Consider the following 20,341-nt stretch of genomic DNA (forward strand, 5'->3'; position numbering starts at 1 on the left):
GGGTAGAGAAATAATTTGCAGTTTTATGAAGCTTGCACCTTCAATGACACAAACGAATCATTTTCAGCATCTCTTGCATAATAACTGTAAGCATAAATTCAACTGAGAAAAGTGCTTTGGTGGCTGAACAGGTTTAAGATTTACAGCAAGTTGCAAAAAAAATTTACGTTAACGTTAATTTTTTAGTCTCAATTTTAAATTTTTCCATGCCCCATTAAAAACCCCCTAATTTTCCAGGCTATCCAACACCTGGAAAAGTTTTTTTCAAATTCCTAGGTTTTCCAGGCCCCTTTTGAGCCCTGAGTTGTGATGACTTGTCTCTATGCCCACCTTGGCTGCAGTGACCAGAGCCTGGTATTTAGAGGACATCTGCATGACACTGGTAGACACACGGGGGTCACTGCTCCGCTGGGACACATTCTCGGCATCAGCTCTGACGCTGTCCAGGGCAGCTTTCTTCTCTATGATCTCCTCGTACAAAGTCTGGGTACAAGAAGAAAATTTCCTGAACAGCTTTACCTAACACTCTCATTTTATCCTTTGGCAATACAAGTAACTGTATTTTCTCACATGCTTGACAATGACTCAAGAATGAAATAACCTATGAGAAACAAAGCACTGTAATTCACCTAAATTTGGCCTCTCAAAATGGACCTTCAGAAGCACATAAAGCCTTCAAATGATACTCTAGAAGCCAACACTAGTTTTTCAGATAAGAAATCTGAACACTCAGAACAAAAAAAGCCCCCCTTCTTAAATAGCCCTTTAAGGCCAATAAATCAATAACAGTCAGGCAAAACTTGTCATTTAAAAGACACAAAACTTTAAGTGAAAGAAAGCACATGCAAATTTCCCACCAAAAACATCACCCAGACAATGTGACCAGTGAGAATACTACACATCACTCACTCTCTAGGATAAATGTTTCACAGGCATCAATTGTCTTACCTGTCCATCATCTCTCAGCTGTTGTTTGTGAGCCAGCCCATCCTGTGGGGTCAACATATTCTTGACCTTCTGATCTGCACTCTCTAACCAGGCCTGAAGGTCAGTGTACTCCTGCTCGTACTGCTTCCAGTCTGACACACCTGTCTCAAGGTTACCCTCAACTTCGCCCAGGGCAACGTTAAATGTGTGCCAATCATCCTTGAGAGTCTGAATCTCCTGACCAATCAGATCCTGGCCTCTGGGCGCTGTACTCAGACGCAGTGTGTCAGCAAGCTGAGCAGTTTTACTCACAAGTTCTTCCCCTTGATTCATGTCTGCATGAAACTCCTGAGTTAAAAACAAAGACAAGCATGTCAAGTAAATGTATACACAAATTCACACACACTGTTAAATGCCATGTTCAAAATTTTTTCACTTATATGATGAGGGGTGATGTTTATAAATGGAGGAAACTGGAGTGCATGGAGGAAAGAGCTGACTTTTACTGGTGCATACATGACTGAAAAGCAAGTACATGTTCATCATGGACGTTTTCATATGCACAAACCCCAATGGTAAACTAGAAAGCTGATTTTTCAGCATGGACACTTATATTTTCAGTTTTCACCAATTTAATAGTTGCTAAAACAGTTGAAATGTGAGCAAAATCAAACACCTCAAACTCTGAACCATAATATCAAGGTGAAAAATAGCCATTTCGACAAAATATTGAACAACAAGGCAACCTTCAGCCCAAATAGACAATTTAGAAAATGTTCATCCGAGAACTATCTCTTATCAAACAGAAATTCTGAGGCTCATGGGACTTACCTGTATAGCCTTGAGCCTTCCCTCCAGAGACTGACAGTCCCCGGAGCTGTCGTTGAGGCGCTGGAGCTTACGCTTGGCCTCAGACAACCACGACACAGAGTCGTTGTACATTTTACGGTAGTCCTCATGACAAGTCACCTGCTCCTCCATCCTCTCTACACCCTCCTGAGCAAATAAAACATTTGATACAAATTTAGTTGGTGTATTATGGCACACTTACGTTTATTTTACAGCGGGCTTTTTTGGGTGGGACTGAGATGGATGACACTGTAAAGCCTAGGGAATACTACAGAACATAATGACACATACTGATTCAGTGTTACCTGTTGAATGCAATATGGCAGTTGACTTAAAATCTGTCCATGAACTAGTTACTCATTTCCCCAGATTGTGACAGTTCTATCGATCTCAGAAAGGTCTTTTGTGTCTTGTGTGGAAGAGAGGAAAAACTAATATCAATTGAAAACATTTATTTACCTCTAAAAATGCAATTTTGGAAGTAAAATTAAAGGTCTCTGTGAACACATAAATAAAACCATTCACTCCATCACCTACTAAATTTTAAACACTATTTTGAAGACAGAAACAGACGTGCTTGTCATTTCAGGCAAACAAACCCAATCAAAAATGCATAAATATTGAACTGCATCTTTTGTGCCTGTACCATATTTAAATGTATCACACATTAATATGCACATACTTTGAATCAGTATAATTTAAAATTTGTATACAGCACAAAGAGCAATATTTACCTTAGAGTCGGCCAGCAGAGACTGGTACCTTTCTCGCAGTTCTGACAAGGTAGCCACAGCACTAGGATCCTTCAGTAGACCAGCCCTTTGTTCTAGCCTGTCCAGGAGGTCTCTGTGGGCTTCCACATCTCCAAGGATCGCCCGGTACTTCTCCAGGGATGATCTCTTCTCAGGAAGGTCTGCTTTTAACTCTGGCTGCCCTCTGACCTTGGCCTCTGTGTCTGTTATCCAATCATTGAGCTGGTCGTATGCACGATCAAAGTCACCCCAATGAGACAAAGCTTCCTCCAGTTCTCGCTTTGCAGTTGATGACTGAGTTTTGAGCTGGTCATACTCGGCTTTCATGGCATCAATTTCTTGACGTATTATCTGGCAACCCTCAGGATTGGTATTCATGAGAGTTTTCTCAGAATTGTCTACCAGTGTTCGCAGTTTACTCTGTCCTTGATCTAACACTGCTTGGATATTCTAGAATGGAAATATAACGAAAATTATTATGGTAATGGAAAATTTGGAAATTTTACAAAAAATAAAAACTTAAAAAATAAATTTCATGGTAGCAGGAGGTCAAAAGTCCATATGGTATTTCACAAAAATCCAGAAACATTTGGAATCAACCTATATAATTTAAACAAAATGGATAAAATCATACCCTGACTTGATCTAATCGACTGTTGACATCATCTTTGGATCCACTTGTGTCATTGGTCTGCTTAAGTTTGACCTTGGCATCTTCCAGCCAATCTGTGAACTCTTCCAGGCTGATCTTGTAAGCCTTGTGGTCACCATGGTAACTCTCTAATTTCTTCACTGAATCCTTTGAATAAAAAATTCAGGAATTACCACAAGCACATTGTAAAGATACTTTTTTGTAAGTTATAAAACTATTAATAAACTGAACGTTTGTATTTCTCAATAATGTTAAACGATAGTTTTACATGTAAGGTAATTTACTTCTATATTACAATACTATTTTCAAAGATGCCAAAACTAAGTCTTACTTTACACAGGGAGAGAGCTGCCTGGTATTTTGTTGTCAACTGAGTGATGGCATGAGACAATTTGGCATCGGCATTCATCTTCAAAAGAGCTTGAGCTTTCTCATTCACTGTGTCCAGGACACCTTGGCGAGCTTTAACTTCATCGTGGAAACGCTGAAGAAAAAAGCAGGCACATACCCTAAATAATTGAAATTTAGTAATATTTATCACATATAAATGAAACTTTTACTTTTTTTCTCCTCTCATTTCCATTCCGACAAATAGCACTTTATAAATTTCACTTTGGAGTGGTTTCACTGAACTCACAGTAAATAACAAGACTACTGCAATTTGAAACGCTTAGAAATACTGTACTTGTTTGTGAGTTTAGAAATATCACTGCTTTATTTATACACCTTGCTATCTTACAAATACAGAAAGTAGACCATGCTAACAAAGACAACCCCAAGGAAAAAAATTACAATACCTGGTACTTCAGATGGTGCTCTTTTTTCTCTTCCACAGTAGCCTTCAGCTCCAGCTCTGCTTTCAAATAGTCCTCTGTTTCCTTGAGCCAATCACTGAACTGCTGGTAACCATCCTCAAAGTCGTTCCACTTAAGGAGACAGCCCTCTAGCTGAGACTGGGCCGAAGTCAGTTCCTCTTTGTAGTCCTCAAAGTCCTTGTTCATTTCCTGAAGCTCCTGCCTAAGTTTGGTCTGACCCTGGGGTGATGTGTTAGGTAATGTACCCTCACATGCTACAGTACAATCCATCAGCTTCTTTGTCCCTTCGCTCAGATTTTGTGACAGGCCCTTTCATACAATGACAATATTTTCAATAAGTCATACGCATCAACAAACTTGTAACTACAGACAAATTCTGTTTCAACTTCTATAATTGCTGTTTCTACTAAATAGCTGTAACTTTGTCAATGTGGCATTTTTGCGAAAATCATATATTCATTCTATGACAATGACAATATATCAACAATTAATGTATACTTCTCTGGCTTAATGTCTGTAATTTATTATTTTGAATTTTTCACATGTACAACAGAAGTCAGTTTTCTGACTGGGGTAAACCACCCCACCCCACGTTTGGCAGGCTGCAAGTAACTGACATTTCACTGTGTGCTGACACAAGAGAAACAAGGCATGCAGAGAATACCGCTAGCTCGTCTGAATGAGCAGTTTGTAAAACTGCATAATGTTTAAGTCATGTGATACTTTCAAATTCTGACCTCTGAACTACCAAAAAACGTAGAATGGTAGAACACTGTCATACACAGATATTATACATTATGATACATGTAAGAGCGACTCTTCTGCCTACCTTAGCTTTGTCAATTTTTCCGATAATGGCTGCTTTGTCCCCATAGGTATCGGAACAGGTGACCAGTTTTTCTCGCGCCCCCCTCAGCCAGCTAAGGAAGGTGTTAGAAGCATCCTGATACTCCTGGTGCTGATGCACACTCTGTTCTCCTTTCTCCAGCAATACCTGAAAACACCAAATTCACCAACTGTCAGAATTGCTTTCAGCTTTAACAAAATTTTCCTTCAATACTGAAGGTGTTTTTTCTTTTGCCAATAACGCAAAAACCAGTAATCTATGCCTTAAAACAACTGTGCAAGTAAAATCTTGAGAAAACATGATTACAAAAAAGATTAATACTTGTAAATGTACATTTTATACATTTTCTGTAAGTCTCTAATAAGCCTATATTTACCAAGTAAAGAGTCAATTGTATGAATATTATACATCAAAAATGTGAAAATCAAAGAATCACGCACCAATGTGCAAATAAATCTGCAGCATTGATTCCACATAATACCAGCATAATAACAACATCCATCTCCATATATGATTTGTATATATCAGAGTATTACAGCCATAATCCCCTGATATATACAAATCGTAATATACATATTTGTAAAGCTCAATGTTACAACTTCTCCCGAATGAGCATGCACCTTGCTTGCAGTGTTACAAGTTATGTTATAATATGGCAGTCAAATTACAAATGCTAGAAAAAATATGCAAATAAAAGCCCATGTGAAGCAAAAAATATAACCATATCCTGTTTTAACATAAAAATACAGCACACAACAAACAAAAACATCAAATTAACACCTCTCCGAATAATACTGCCTTTAGACTGATGTATCATCAAGCAGGATTGCACATTACTTTGGTCAAAATTTTACGCAACGCGCAAAGTAATTTGTACACCTCAAAGATCAAAGCGCACCCAAAATCATTAACTATTAATAAAAAAGCTTTGGAAATTGAAGATCAAAAAGCTCCACACGAAAGAAGCACACCTGCAAAACTCAAAGACATATTAATAACAAGCAACATCATTGACATTTAACAATCAAAACAACAGTAACCTCTACTGCCCGAAAAGTGTTAAAAATTTAAATCTTAACAGGAAATTTTCAGATGATTTTAAGAATGGATGGGTCCAAACTATATTTAACTTCTCAGCAACTAAATGAAATATATATGGAGAAAAGCATCTGTTTCTGAGAGTGAAACGTTATAGTCATACCCAATTACGGAAGCACACTTCAACCTGAATTAAAGGGATGTTTGGTAGTACAGCAAAAAAAACCCTTGGGACCAATACTATTGAACACTGTACATTATTGGCCTATCTTCCAAACCTTGGCTGTAGCATGCAGGCTGTTGTAGCGTTCAGCTATCTGAGACAAGTCACTGCCCACTTTTTTGTCAGACTGGGCCAACTCCTGTGCCTTAGAGGTGACAGAGTCCACCATGTGCTGATAAGCTGTGATGTCCTGATATAAACCCTGGGGAAAAATAAACCATAATCACTGTCAATGTCAAGGTTTAGTAAGTGTTGCTAATTCACTAAAGTACATAAAAGTATCTGTACACAGAATCCCCTTAAGAGGTTATTACGACAGTCTCAGACTTACCCACACGTTAAGTCATAAAGTTTATGACATCACTATTTCCCATAGTAAATGTACACCCTACACAAGTTGAAATCTTTGCACCCATTATAAGGCGGGGTTTGTAAAGAGTGAGAAATGTGCACGTGACATTATTAGCACTTAATATGCCATAATGAGTGCAGTGAAAAACATTACGTACTATTCAACATTTCTAGATTGTTCAGAACAAACAATGCAAGGGAAAAAGTCTTTTGTAAATGCCCGAGGCTGTCATAGAGGAAAGATATTTGTGACAGTCAACTAATCTTGCACAACCACAACCAATGTCCCTCACCTTGAGCCTGAAGAGACAAGCCTTCTTCTCACCCAGGTCAGCCTGACTGTCTGTCTCCCCGAACTTTACGCTCCATCTCCTTCATCCATTTCTGTATCTGAGAGAGACTGCCATCATAGTCTGACCACTTCATCAGACACGCCTCCAGCGTTACCTTGGTACCTGTCATGTCACTCATCAACCCCTCCCAGCTACGCTGAAGCTGCTGGATCTCATCCCAAATCAGATCCTTACCTGACGACGATGTGTTCGTCAAGGTTTTTTCTGACCAGGTGTTTGCAGAGTGAATTAACAGCTGACCCTCATCCTTCAGGATAGCAAACTCCTGAAATGTGAATTGGATTAATTATAATGACATGATTATATGTATACACACATCAACAAATTTATAATTAAGTATAAGTTTTGTGGTAACAGAAGACTTACTTCTATCTAGTTGCAATATTTACACACTATCTGAACTGGGCCTTTATGTTATTTCTTGCACGAGAATCCGCAATTTCCATGCTCCTGCAACTTCACAGTTAAAAAGGGAAAATTCAAGAAAATCTCACAGAAAATATTCTTTCCTATGTTTCATGATGTTGATTCCACCGACGTCAGACTCAGTGGCCGTAATGACACCGCTGGTCTCCTACAGTGGCAAATGGAACGATGCGTCAGTGGCCACTACCTCCTCCAGTGGCCACTACCTCCTCCAGTGGCCACCAGGGAGCAAATGCAATGGACACTTGATGGCATTTGGTTTCATGAGTGAATAAATCTACAGTGTCCACATTACAGCCCCACCAACTAGTAGGACATTGAGGACAGAGTCTGAAAGTCTGAACCCACCCCAGAATTAATAGTACATCCAGAAATGGTGAAATCATACTGTACAGACAAGACAGACGCTGAAGTTGTCCATTACTTGGCTTTCTCCAGAGACAGAGCCAATTTCTGGCAGTGGATAATCTTTGTTCCATATTTGTCATGAGGGCTAACCTGATGTTCCTACTTACAGCTAACGAGGCTGAATTACCTGTAGCTTCTCCAGCTGAGTCTGCAGCAGATACTTGTCCCCTGTGGTGTTTTTACAAGCTGACAGTCTATCCTCTGTAGCTTGTAACCAGCTCCAGGCCTCGGTGTATGCCTCTTTGTACTGCTCATGGTCCTGGACATGCTGCTCATAACGCTTCATCAGGTCCTGTACATACAATCGTAACTACATTAGTAAATACATTCAAAAACTTCCTTATTAAACGATCACTCTAAATCCTTTACAAATTTGACACAGATAGTGCAGATGTTTCGGCAAGGAATGCTGTCTCATCCAGGCAGGATGTTTTTGTTTTCCGGACAATACATTTCTTTTAAAGCCTTTTGAATTACTGTATTTCAATTAAAGTCTGGTATGTGAAAATGAACATTTCAAAGCATAAAGGTCTTAAAATGATATTTTTGATGCAAACGTTCAAATTTATCTCATAAATTCACCGGATTTCACAAAAGCCTTTTAAGAGGCACTACTAGATTAACGAATTAATCAGAATCAAGCAAGATGTGTCACTCGAAACATGCTAGACTAACTAAAGGTGAAATGCAGTATGTTTTCAAATTAACTTTTTGAGTCATGTTTTACTGGTCAAATCTGTTGAGGATTTAGAGTAGCATTTCCAAATAAATTTATTACAATAATGTCTGATGTCCTAACCCTGAATATTACCTTAAAATCACTCAACTCAAGTAATAGTTCTACTAACACAGGTCCACTAAGACTGTTTATAGAGCACAAACTATAAGAGTTTTATTATAACAAATCATAACTATCTTTGACACAATACAAATACTGGCATCACATTCATCATGCCAGAGCCACAGGAGTAGTTCAGGTACAAGAAGTGGGCAGACTCACCTTGGAGGTAGCCATGGTGGCAGTGTAACGGGTACTCAGCTGGGCTAACTGGGACGTCAGACGACTGTCAGTAGTAAACTGTAGTAAGGTCTGGGCACGCTCTGTCAGCTCGTCAAACCTATCCTGCTGAGCCAGGATACCCTCATGCTCAGCCTATAAGCATTTCAAAAATATTTTTGATCAGGTTGTTTGTAAATATTTCATTAAATCAACACTTTAATCTTCCCATACTTGTGAACGAATTTAGAGTTATTAACATAATTTATAATAATCTATACTTATTTTATACATTTATCTGATTATTGATTTCTATAGTATGCCCAGTTTTCACCCACCATAATGCTGGCTGATGTTATACAGGTGAACTATTCTTCAGCACGGTGTAAAACACCAATGAAATAAATAAATAAATACATTTCTATAGTACTGAAGATATTTCACTTATAAGGCAGGATTATGGTCAAAACAAACTGGACAATGGTTAAGTCCAAAGTATTGGTGTAAAACTAAAGCCAGCCTAACCAGAGCTGATTTTGAACTCATGGCCTCGCTGCAATGGGCTACTGTCCTCAGCTGAACAGTCCGAACATTTACTTTTTTTGTCACCTCTGACACAGAGGAAACACTAAGAGACTTCTTACCTTCTGCTGCTCCAGCTGTGCAGTCTTATCCTCCAGGGTAGCCTGGGGACCTGAACGCTCCTTCATCCGTGAGTCACAGTCCCTGAACCACTGACTCAGATCTTCATACAGTTCCCCATACTCCCTCCACGAGCTCACCAAACCCTCTGAATACAAAAACACAGAATACTGAATTCAAAATCTTTTCATGAAAATAAACAACATATCTTCGAAAAAAACATTGAACAGCTTGAAGGTTTCAAAATTTCCAAAAAGAAAAATCCATATCAGTCAAGAGAAATACGTACTTGTACAAAAAAATTTCTGATCTAAATCTACCCTTGATCAATTCAAGCTTCACCAGACGAAGCAGAAGAAATATTTAAATTTGCAGAAAGTTTACAAACCTAAAGATGTCCTCAAATCTTCCACTTCTTGCCCAAAGTTCTGGAAGTCATTACTCATCATGCAAAGTTCTTCCTGTATTAGACCTTGACCTTGCAATGATGTTTCGGCGACAATCATGTCAGCACTGCGTACTGCTGCTTTCAGTTTAGATCTTCCACTTTCAACAGACTCTGCCAGATCCTGACAACGCAGAATCAGGATTATACATTAGGATAGGTGGTAAATAGAACAAAAATGTTAATCCAACTAATCCCCAATCCTATGTCTCAGATTTACACAACATACTGAATATTTTTTCACGGTTTTGAGAATGGTACAAAAATAACTGAAAAAAAAAAATATCACCTACTTTGTTGGAAATGTGGACTGCTCCATCAATCTGTCTTGTTTAAAATGCATTTATATGAACCATTATATGATTTATATAAAGCCTTTAAAAACAGGAAAGTTTCTTGAGACCATGATTTCATAAAATAAAAAAGGCACATAAAAAGTGTCAGCTCACCTGTAAGAAAACAAAAAAAATTGGTGTTGTCTGATATGCAAATGCTTGCTTACTTTTGCTTTCACCAGATGATCTTCTATTGTATCGCTGTTACCACGGACATCTGTGCACATGCCCAGTCTTTCCATGGACTCTGTTAGCCAGTCAGAAGCCTCCAGGAAGGCATCACGATAGTGCTGATGATGCTCCACATGGGTGGTTCGTTCCTGGTGCAGATCCTGAATAGTGAAATTTAAGAGATTACCTAAGGCATTACCTGTTGACACGCTTAAAATGTCTCAATTATGTTTCAATAACAGTTTACATTCTGTACATGAAGGACAGTTTGCTCTAGAAAGTAAAAAATTTGCTGTCTGCAAGCTAAACTGCATTCCCACCAAACCAACATTATATTGCTTATTTATGTTTAATATTTCACTCATTTGTGAGGGGTCAAGAACATAATCTCAAGAATGCCCTCTCTGAATCACAGATTGAACCAAAAGTTTGTGTGCCCTAACAAATGAAATAAGATACTAATCTCTTGTACATAATCCATAATCTAACAAAATATTTATTTATTTCACAGGAGTTTTAAGCCATTCTCAAGAATATCTCACTGATATTCCGCAGATGGCAGCCAGCGTTATGGTGGCAGGAAACCCAGCAGAGCCCAGGGCAAACGCATCACCATCTGCTGGACCTTCCCACATACTTTAAAACCTTGTATGGTTTGTGACTGTAAGAGAAATTTACCTAAGATTGCACTGTAAAACGAAAATAGCAGTCACTTTATTATTCTAGGGCCAGCTCTTCATCAGGATATTGTGACAACCCCTGTATATAAATTTTAGCCCAGAATGAACTAAAAGAAACGCTGAAATGGGCAATCCTAATTAGTGTCTGAAGCAAGCATACCTCGACTTTCTTAACGAGTGTATTGTAATTCTGACTGATCTGGTTCGTCTCCTCTATCAGGGTGGTGTTATCTGTGCTTTCCCTTAGGGACTCTGCCTTGTCATTCAGGCTGTCTACTGAGCTCTTCTGGGAGGTCACATTCAACTGTAATACCTGCAAAAACAACACAAGTTACACCTTGATCAATTCTATTCCACGACCAAGCATGTATATGGGGCAGATTCTCCAAGAGATGGATGAGTTAGTTAGTGGTCCACACAGGTAGCCCTGCGGGAAACCCATTGTTTTCGTTGGGATTATTTATCATTATTTATTTAATTATGTGTGCCACCTACAGCCTAGATTGACTTGAAATCTTGTAGACTTATTCCCCTCTACCTGAAGTTGTGCACCATGGAGCCGACGACTTTTTTAATGTCACATGGTTTGGCGGCCATTTTGCATTTGATATGAAATCGCCTTTTCAAGAACCACTGAACGGATTGGTCTGAAATTTGATACGCAGGTAGACCGTTGGTAGTTACAATAAGGTTTGGAAAAAAGAATTGCTTTCAGTAAAACAGTGAAGCTCGCCATTGGTCAAAGTGTGATGTCACAACTAGTTCTGAATTCTAATTTTTTTGTTAACGTATTGTGGTTTATTTTGAGTTGCTAATTCTGAATCTGCTTTTAATTTTGCCTATCTTTGTAGATTGTGAAATACAGACAAAAAAGCAATTTCGATACATAATTTCATGACCTGTAGCTCGAGTACTATGGGAGGTACAAATGTAGCTGGAGATGTACTCTTTCCATAGTCTACCAACGGATTTGAGCTATGATCAATAGTTTTCTCGATAGAAAGGTGTAAATGACAACACCGTTTTTTGTTCAGAAAAAGATGTTAATCCTATTGCTTTAGCATGGAGAAATACCCAGGGTTAAAAAAAATGCAAAAATATATATATATATATATATAAAATTTAAGCTTAGCTACCTTGATTCTATCCAGCTGTAGTTTTTTCTCTTCTAGCGTTGACTGTAGCTCCACCTCACTCTCTAGCTGGTCCTCCAGATCACGTATCCACCGCTGAAGTTGTCCACAGCCGTCCGTGTACACTGTGTACTGGGACAAACAGCCTTCCAGTTTTCCCCGAACTTTTGTTAGCTCCAACGAGACTGCGTCATAGTCTTGGTGCAGACACTGCATTTCACGTCGCACAGCGTCACGCCCAGCTACTGACGTGTTGGGCAGAATGATCTGCATGTTGTCAAGGGCAACCTGTAACTTATTCAGTCCTTGGTCTTTTTCCACTGCTAATTCTTGTACCTGTTCTTTCCGATTCAAGATGGCCTCCTGGTCGCCATTGGTTACGCTGATTTGGCTCAGTCTTGTTTTGAGGTCTTCTAGCCACGAGCAGCAATGGTCCTTTGACTGTTCGTAATCTTCATGGTCTGTGACATACTGCAACCAACGACGCTCCATTTCCTGTCAACATTAGCCAAATATATTCAGAGATTATATGTTCTAAGCCCTGATATTAACACATACTTTAATTTAATAATAATAAAATACTTTGACTTAATTAATTATTGTTTAATGCAACACTCTAGTATTTTTCACATACATTATAGAAACCAGTTTTTATGGGTGGAGGAAACCAGAGTGCCCAGCTTAAACTACCCACCTTTGGCCAGTCACTAGCCTAATCTCCCATGCGTGACATATTGTATATTTTTGATGGATGACAAGTGGCTTCCCGTGAACTTTGTTGCTACAAATATCCTGAGAATAATGGATGTAGGGGAATCCTAAAAAAATTCTCTTTTCAAAAGCGGAACTGAACCCACATCTCCTGTGTCCTAGTGACTGAAAGGCAATCACCTAAACCACTCAAGTTTGGAGATCACAAAAAAAAACATACTGCACACCTAAACATATGTGGAGGTCATAATTGAGATTTCATCAGATTTCAGAAAAGGCAGACTTACCTTGACGTTGACGGACAGTGTCTGATATCTTGTGGTCAGTTGTGAGGCTTGGCTGATCACCCTGTTGTCAGAGCTGGACCTCGCTAAGTTCTGACCAACCTCTCCCAGCTTATCAATGTCTGACTGATGGGACTCAACTGCCTGACATACAGCCTGAGGGGAGAGCAAATGAACAATCATTTCACACAATGAACTGTTTCGTCCCACAGATAAATTAATCACAGGCAAGAGGGAAAACTTTTACCTGGGTCTTATGAAAATTCCAAAATATTTCCAAATCGGCTTTAACATGTCTGTGTTTTTCACATAAACTTTGGCATGTAACAATGCTCTTTCAGAAGCACATGAAGACCTTAATATTATACTTTTACTGCCAACACTTTGCTTTTTCAGATAAGAATATAAACAAACTTCACACAATTCTCACAAGTTTCCCTACAAGGCTGATGAATCCATCAGAATCAAGCAAAAGGTGCTATTGGCAAAATGCTAAGCATAAGGTGAAATACAGAATTTACATGATAAGAAGAAAACAATGGCCACACAACACCACAATGTTGAGAATAAGAAATGAGAGTCAAGAGTAATGTTCTTAGTCATCATTTGCCTTACACCTTTATAATTAGATCACTGCATAAATACATGTTACATACAGGACATACAACTATACTATATGCAACAGTTATCACATAACATCATGGGCACTTTCCTGACACTGTATTATCTTTCTCTATTACATTCTGAAACTATTGTAAAATTTTTACAATGCACGGTCGTGCACTGCACACCTTACCTGTATTTGATGTAGCTGAGCACGTTTCTCCTGTACCGAGGCTTTCAGTTCTACGTCTTTCAGTTTCAGCTCTAGCTCCTTCAGCCACTGGCCACAGTTCTGGTGGTATTGGTCAAACTTGGACCACTCAGACATACACATCTCCAAGTCAGCCTGTGTCTGAAAATACAGACAGAGCGCTTAGTTTTAATACCAACGCCAGGATTCTAACCTGACGATTAAAGACTTATGCTGAAGCACAGCATAATGATATGACCTGAAGATAATGAAAAAGCCAATTGATAATGGGATTATGTCTCAAACAATAAATTTCAACTGCTTAGACACTAACAACTGTGTGTACCATTAGATCGGAGACTAACCCACCATGTCATCGGAATCAACCCCCAGTGAGAAAAATGACCTAGTAATTTACCACTGTAACACACTGGGAAGTACACAATACCTTTGTGAGAGCAGCACCAAAGGCATCCCAGTCTGCTCTAAGGGCATCCGTCTCCTTGACGACGACCTCTTTCCCTGGTGCTGCCGTGTTAGGCAAGACTTTCTCTGCCAGCTGTAACACCTTCTCAATCTTTGGTTCTCCCTCTGATTTGGCTGATGAAAGATCCTGCAGGTAGGTAAGTGAAACTTTGCCCTTAATGTGATGAAGAAAGATCCCACAGGTAGGTATGTGAAACTTTCCCCTAAATGTGATGAGGGAAGATCCTGCAGGTAGGTATGTGAAACTTTGCCCTTAATGTAAAGAAGAAAGATCCTGCAGGTGGGTACGTGAAACTTTGCCCTAAATGTGATGAGCGAAGATCCTGCAGGTGGGTAGGTGAAACTTTGCCCTTGATGGGATGAAGAAAGATCTTGCAGGTGGGTAAGTGAAACTTTGTCCTTGATGGGATGAAGAAAGATCGTGCTGGTGAGCAAGTGAAACTTTGCCCTTACGTGATGAGGGAAGATCGTGCAGGTGGGTAGGTGAAACTTTGCCCTTAATGTGATGAAGAAAGATCGTGCAGGTGGGTAAGTGAAACTTTGCCCTTAATGTGAAGAAGAAAGATCCTGCAGGTGGGTAAGTGAAACTTTGCCCTTAATGTGATGAGGGAGGATCCTGCAGGTGGGTAAGTGAAACTTTGCCTTTAATGTGATGAAGGAAGATGTTGTAGGTAGGTAAGCGAAACTTTGCCCTTAATGTGATAAAGTCGACCATCATGTATTCACTAATGTACAAATGACAAAAACTTTAACATGTAACTCAATTTACTTTCGTATGGACATCCCATTCTGGTAAAGTTTGTCGACACAGTAAGAAAGCTCAAAGGGCTGATCATGACAATTTGGCAGAATGCTACATAAAATCTCGAAATTTCACTGTTACATTTACTTTGTTGATCCTTTATTTAACTACACAGAAAAATACATACAATGCAGGGATCTTGATATCAGCAGCATTTTAAGTGTTCAATTTGTGAAAAGACGTAAATTTACTGCTGCAGTGAATACTATATTTCTTCCATCCAGCTGAACAGGTGATGGTACATAGTTATAATGTGGAAATGTGCTTGGTGCTGAACTGCCCAGCGGCCATAAAATATTTTTAATTACAAAATACATGCGCAAACAACAGCTCCCAAATCTTGCACTGTTGTAACTGGTGTTGTGTAAACAAAATGATTAAAAAAAACACACAAAAACAAGCACTTGTGAGAAAAACATTTGGTGTGAAAGACAGCACACAAACAAGTGAAAACACCCATGGAAATCTGCGAGTTAAACCATGGAACAAAACTAAGGTGGGAAAACAACAAAATCGAGTGAATAAATTCAACGTAACTCACGATTTAAAAGTGACAATGAAAAAGACAAAAAGACTAAAGAAAACCAGTGCTTGTAAACCAAAAAGCAAATGCTTACAGATGACATATGGCTTGTCAAAATTTGCTGAAAAAAGGATATAAACATGCAAATAAACATGCAGTTGAAAAAATCACACAACAAAGTTGTAAACAAAATTAAATGGCACACATGATCCTCTGAAACCAAAATACTATTATTGTTATCATGCATTTATTTTGTTACATTGCCTTCTTATCAACGATTATGTGTATTTCTGGCAAATTTGCTCAGCCAGATTCAAATAATAATAATTAACACAGTGCAAATCATTCCTCTCCTGTCAAGAGGCAGCAGTGACTACAATACCAATGCTTCCATGCACTTAATTTCTTTCAGCTGTAGACCCTTGCACATGGATGTCCAATGACTTTTTTCCGTAGAACAAGTTCCAGTCATTAGTCTCTTCTCACCTGTATTTTGTCCAGCCGCCCCTGCACAGCGTGCCGGTCACCTGACACATCCGAGCACATGGTGAGTTTCTCTCGGACGTTGTTCAGCCATTCCACAGTCTCATTATACACATCACTGTATTGCTGGTGGTCTGACACAATGCATTCACATGTCTGTACGTGCTCCTAAAACAGCCAATCAAATTCAAGACTGAACAATTTAAACAATTCAGGGAATTTATATCCACACTAAATTTGCAAAACTTATGCTGGTTTTTGAATGTCAAATGAAAATATCCAAAATTCCACGGAACTTAAATTACATAGCTTTAAAATGTGTCACATGTTCAGATAAACATTTTCATATCCATGGTAACACGCATCAGCCTACCTTTGCAGCTGCGAGTAGTTTCTGATATCTGGTTGTTGTTGTGGAGATGAACCTAGTCAGATTGGGGTCATTGCTAGTTTGAGCCAATGACTGAGCTTTGTCGGTTATACTGTCAATGATGCGCTGGTATGAAATCACATCCTGCAGCAGGGCCTGGGACAAGGAAGATTTGCACAGTCAGGTAAGCGAACAATTGATGGCAAAGACAGAACAAATTGAAGGACACATATAAATCCTTTCATTCCACTGAGCCATAATTTATCTCAACAAGTTCACTTTGGCTTAAAATATGTGCAATTATCCAAATAATCTTATATTTTTAATCCACATTTAAAGCAAATGAGGAGTCATTAGGTGTGTACATATAATGTGTCTTTTTGTGGCAGGGCGAGTCTAAGCTGGCAAAGTGCTGCCGCCACTGAAGTCTCCTGCTGAAGACACCAAACATGACACCGCACCCAGTCACATTATACTGACATCGAAGCAGTCACACAACTTATTTGTTTCTAAGTATATATAACTGGGTTTCAGATTTCAGCATACCTTATACTGCTGAGCCTGTGATCGCTTCTCTTCCAGGGTAGACTTGTGGGGGAGGGGACAATTCAATCGTAGCTCCACCTCCCTCAGCCACTGCTCCACCTGTTGGTGACTGTCATCAAATGATGTCCACTCAACAAGAGCCACTTCCTGCTTGCGATAAGCCTCAGTCACGTCATCAAATAACACATCCCAGTTTTGTTTCAGGGACCTTAACTCCTGCCTGATCACATCTCTGCCATCAGAGGCCGTGCTGGAGTACAACTTCTCCCCAGCTTCTGTTGTCTGGTTTAGTTTAGAGAAGCCTAAATCCCTCTTTCGAAGAAGTTCCTACAAACGATAACAGTGTATTATGTATAATTTTAAGGCACTGGCTTACTTATTTATCTGACTTGTATTTAGCACTTGGGAATATTACACCTAAACAATGCTGGTCAGGCTTTTTTGGGTGGAGGAAACCATTGAAGTGCCTGAAGCAATCCACTGCCCATCACCACACCTGTGACAATTATTAAACCACCTCAATTCAATCCACAAACCAGGTAGTTGTGGATTTGGTTCAGAGCAAATGACGAGTGGCGAAAACAACGCCTTCAGCGCTGATCATTTCATCACGTCTATGTGAGCATTCTTGCTTTTAAAATTTAAGTGACAAAAAGTGAAGATTAAAGAACCTCATAACACACATTTACTTAGGGCTAGTACTTTAAGCTCTAAAAGTAAGCTAAGAAAAGCATCTTTACCTGAACTTTCTCCATTCTTTTCTCAATGTCCGTCTTCGCACCTCCTTTCTCTGTGGTCTGCTCAAAGTGTTCCCGAGCATGATTCAGCCAATCCGAGCAATCAGACTGTTTCTTGTCATAATCTTCATGATCTGCCACATTCTGTTCACATTTCTTCAAGATGTCCTGTAATGATCAATAGCTTTGAATGAATATCAATAGCAGTATTTTTTCTGTCAGAATCTCCCAACATCAATACCTGAGGGTTCAAATACAAAAAAAATGTTACAGAACATGAGCACTTCTAAGAAATTATCAATCTGTCTTTTGCCAGATTACCATTATGCCCATTAATAGATTCTCATTAAACTCAACAAATAAGTAACCAAAAAAAAATAAAAATAAACAACAACTAACAATGAAAAGCTAACTGTTGTGGTTACCTTGCTAGTACTGAGAAGAGACTGGTAGCGTGAAGCCAGCTGTGTTACATGACCTCCAACACGACTCTCCCCAGTTAGCTGCTGTAACGTTTGAGCTTCATCACTCACAGCATCAACGTCCTTCTGACGACCTTGAATTGTTTCTATTATTGTCTGGAAACAAGAACAATCAACTGAATAAATGAATATTTCTGGAAATAAATAATCATGACTTGATGGAAGTTTTATTTTTTCTGTGTTTTCCTATATGTCAATGACAGGAAGATGTGTACACAGTGTATACGTATCAAATTTCAATACGAACACGCCAAAAAAAACGACACAATGAGTCCTGTTATTAATAAATTTTAAATGCCTGCCTATAAGCACTTTTAAACTTAATGATATGAACTTGAAGATAAAGAATTGATTTATAACATTACAAAACTCCAAAAAATGTTCAACAAACACTGAACATAGCACGCAATGTTCAACAAACATTTCTACCTGATAAAAACTAATAACCATGAGAAGGATATATTGTAATAAGAAGGGAGTAGATAATGTACGAAATTATCAAGAATATAATCTTGTAATAACACAACCCCATAATAAATTTATTATATGACCATACACCAAGACGTGTTTCTATACAGCCTACAATAAGGACAAACAAGACAGACAAAACTGACATGACCAGAGATGCAAATTTGAAAATAAGAAACTCCAGGTTTGATAACACCCCCCCCCCCCCCCCTCCCCTCCAAAAAAAAAAAAGCAGTGCAGTCTGATCACAACAAAGTACCCTACAAAATAGTCACAACAGGAAAAGCGTAAGAAAGATAATAAGAAAAACAAAACCAAAATATTACTTCATACTGGGGAAGGTAGAAGAAAGCAAAGATCTATGTGGCTATGTAACACCATGACAGATAGATCAGTGACGGTTCATGTGAGGAATTATTGCCCTTAAAGAACTCTTACTATAGAGGAGTCAGTAATGTCCTCAAACTTTGCCTCATGATGTTGGATGCTGGACAAAATATCCTGTATGATGAAATGACGATATGGATAAAACAAAACATTACACAATGATACCCAATTCTTTGAAAATAAAATACCACGTACAAGCATATTCAAAAAGCAAAGTAATTGACAGCAATCAGCACTCAATGGAAAGAAAACTTCATCTGCATTTCACAAAATATTGCAAAATATCAGCATAGCCTTTCTTTAAATTCATGCAAGAAGTCACAAAAATAGTAGCTAACTCTCACCTTGTACTTCTTGAACTGTTCCTGTTTCATGTGTAGAGTGGACACCAGTGGGAAATCCTTCACCTGCTTTTCCTGGTCCTTCAGCCAGTGTAACAAGTTTTCATATTGCTCTTCATAGGTCATCCAGTGATGCAAAGACTGCTCCAGGCGCCCTTTTACTGCCGACATCCTGGATGTGACTTCTGACCAATCATACTCCAGTCCGTCCATTTCCTGCTGAATTGTCTGACATCCTCGAGGAGCTGTGGATTGGAGAGTTTGCTCAGCACTGGCCTTGCAGGTCTTGATTTTCGAATCACCGTCGGGAAGATTTGCAACCAAATCCTGAAAAGAGAAACAAAAACACAACTGAAGACCATAATCATACATAATCATAAATCATGTTTTATGCTAAAAATATATTGTACATTTTCAAATAATTATCTTTTTGGCCTGCCTGAAAAGATCTAAAATAAACAAATTTCAAACAGTTGCTATTGCAGTATTTCTTGAATCAATAATTTGTCATCAATTTTAACACTGCATGACTTCTTCGTAAAGTTTAACATGGTTTCCTCAACAAATATGTGGACAAACTCCTAAAGGGACAAACCTGAAGTCTGTCTAGTTTGTTCTTTATGGTATGCTTATCCCCTGAAGGATCATCACACACGCTCAGTCTATCCTTCATGGTGGACAGCCACTCCTGAGCCATCTGGTAGTTGTCACGATAACTCTGATGGTCCTGTACTCTCAGATCACAAGCCTGGATAATTGACTGTGAAAACAATTAACCCATAGATAACATCAGATCACCATCAAGCACAGCATTATTGAGAAAAGTGTAGGAAAAATCACACGTGATTAACATTTATTTTTCATCAGAATGTCCTGAATATGGA

General features: G+C 38.8%; 1 protein-coding gene across 1 annotated transcript in view; it reads right to left on the bottom strand.

The window, feature by feature from the left end:
- The window catches only part of LOC135467002 (muscle-specific protein 300 kDa-like), a 207,830-nt gene that overhangs the window by 104,153 nt on the left and 83,336 nt on the right, over positions 1-20,341 (bottom strand). The window contains 28 exon segments of the mRNA XM_064744755.1: positions 331-483; positions 949-1,275; positions 1,759-1,923; positions 2,511-2,978; positions 3,163-3,327; positions 3,512-3,664; positions 3,978-4,304; positions 4,825-4,989; positions 6,159-6,305; positions 6,748-6,804; positions 6,806-7,072; positions 7,769-7,933; positions 8,642-8,794; positions 9,283-9,428; positions 9,669-9,849; positions 10,228-10,392; positions 11,072-11,224; positions 12,048-12,539; positions 13,043-13,195; positions 13,836-13,994; positions 14,281-14,445; positions 16,130-16,294; positions 16,500-16,652; positions 17,043-17,369; positions 17,783-17,947; positions 18,205-18,357; positions 19,461-19,784; positions 20,053-20,217. Coding sequence (XP_064600825.1) covers positions 331-483; positions 949-1,275; positions 1,759-1,923; positions 2,511-2,978; positions 3,163-3,327; positions 3,512-3,664; positions 3,978-4,304; positions 4,825-4,989; positions 6,159-6,305; positions 6,748-6,804; positions 6,806-7,072; positions 7,769-7,933; positions 8,642-8,794; positions 9,283-9,428; positions 9,669-9,849; positions 10,228-10,392; positions 11,072-11,224; positions 12,048-12,539; positions 13,043-13,195; positions 13,836-13,994; positions 14,281-14,445; positions 16,130-16,294; positions 16,500-16,652; positions 17,043-17,369; positions 17,783-17,947; positions 18,205-18,357; positions 19,461-19,784; positions 20,053-20,217 — 5,778 coding nt within the window.

Source organism: Liolophura sinensis, chromosome 6, assembly GCF_032854445.1.
Source record: "Liolophura sinensis isolate JHLJ2023 chromosome 6, CUHK_Ljap_v2, whole genome shotgun sequence".
Classification (NCBI taxonomy): Eukaryota; Metazoa; Mollusca; class Polyplacophora; order Chitonida; family Chitonidae; genus Liolophura; species Liolophura sinensis.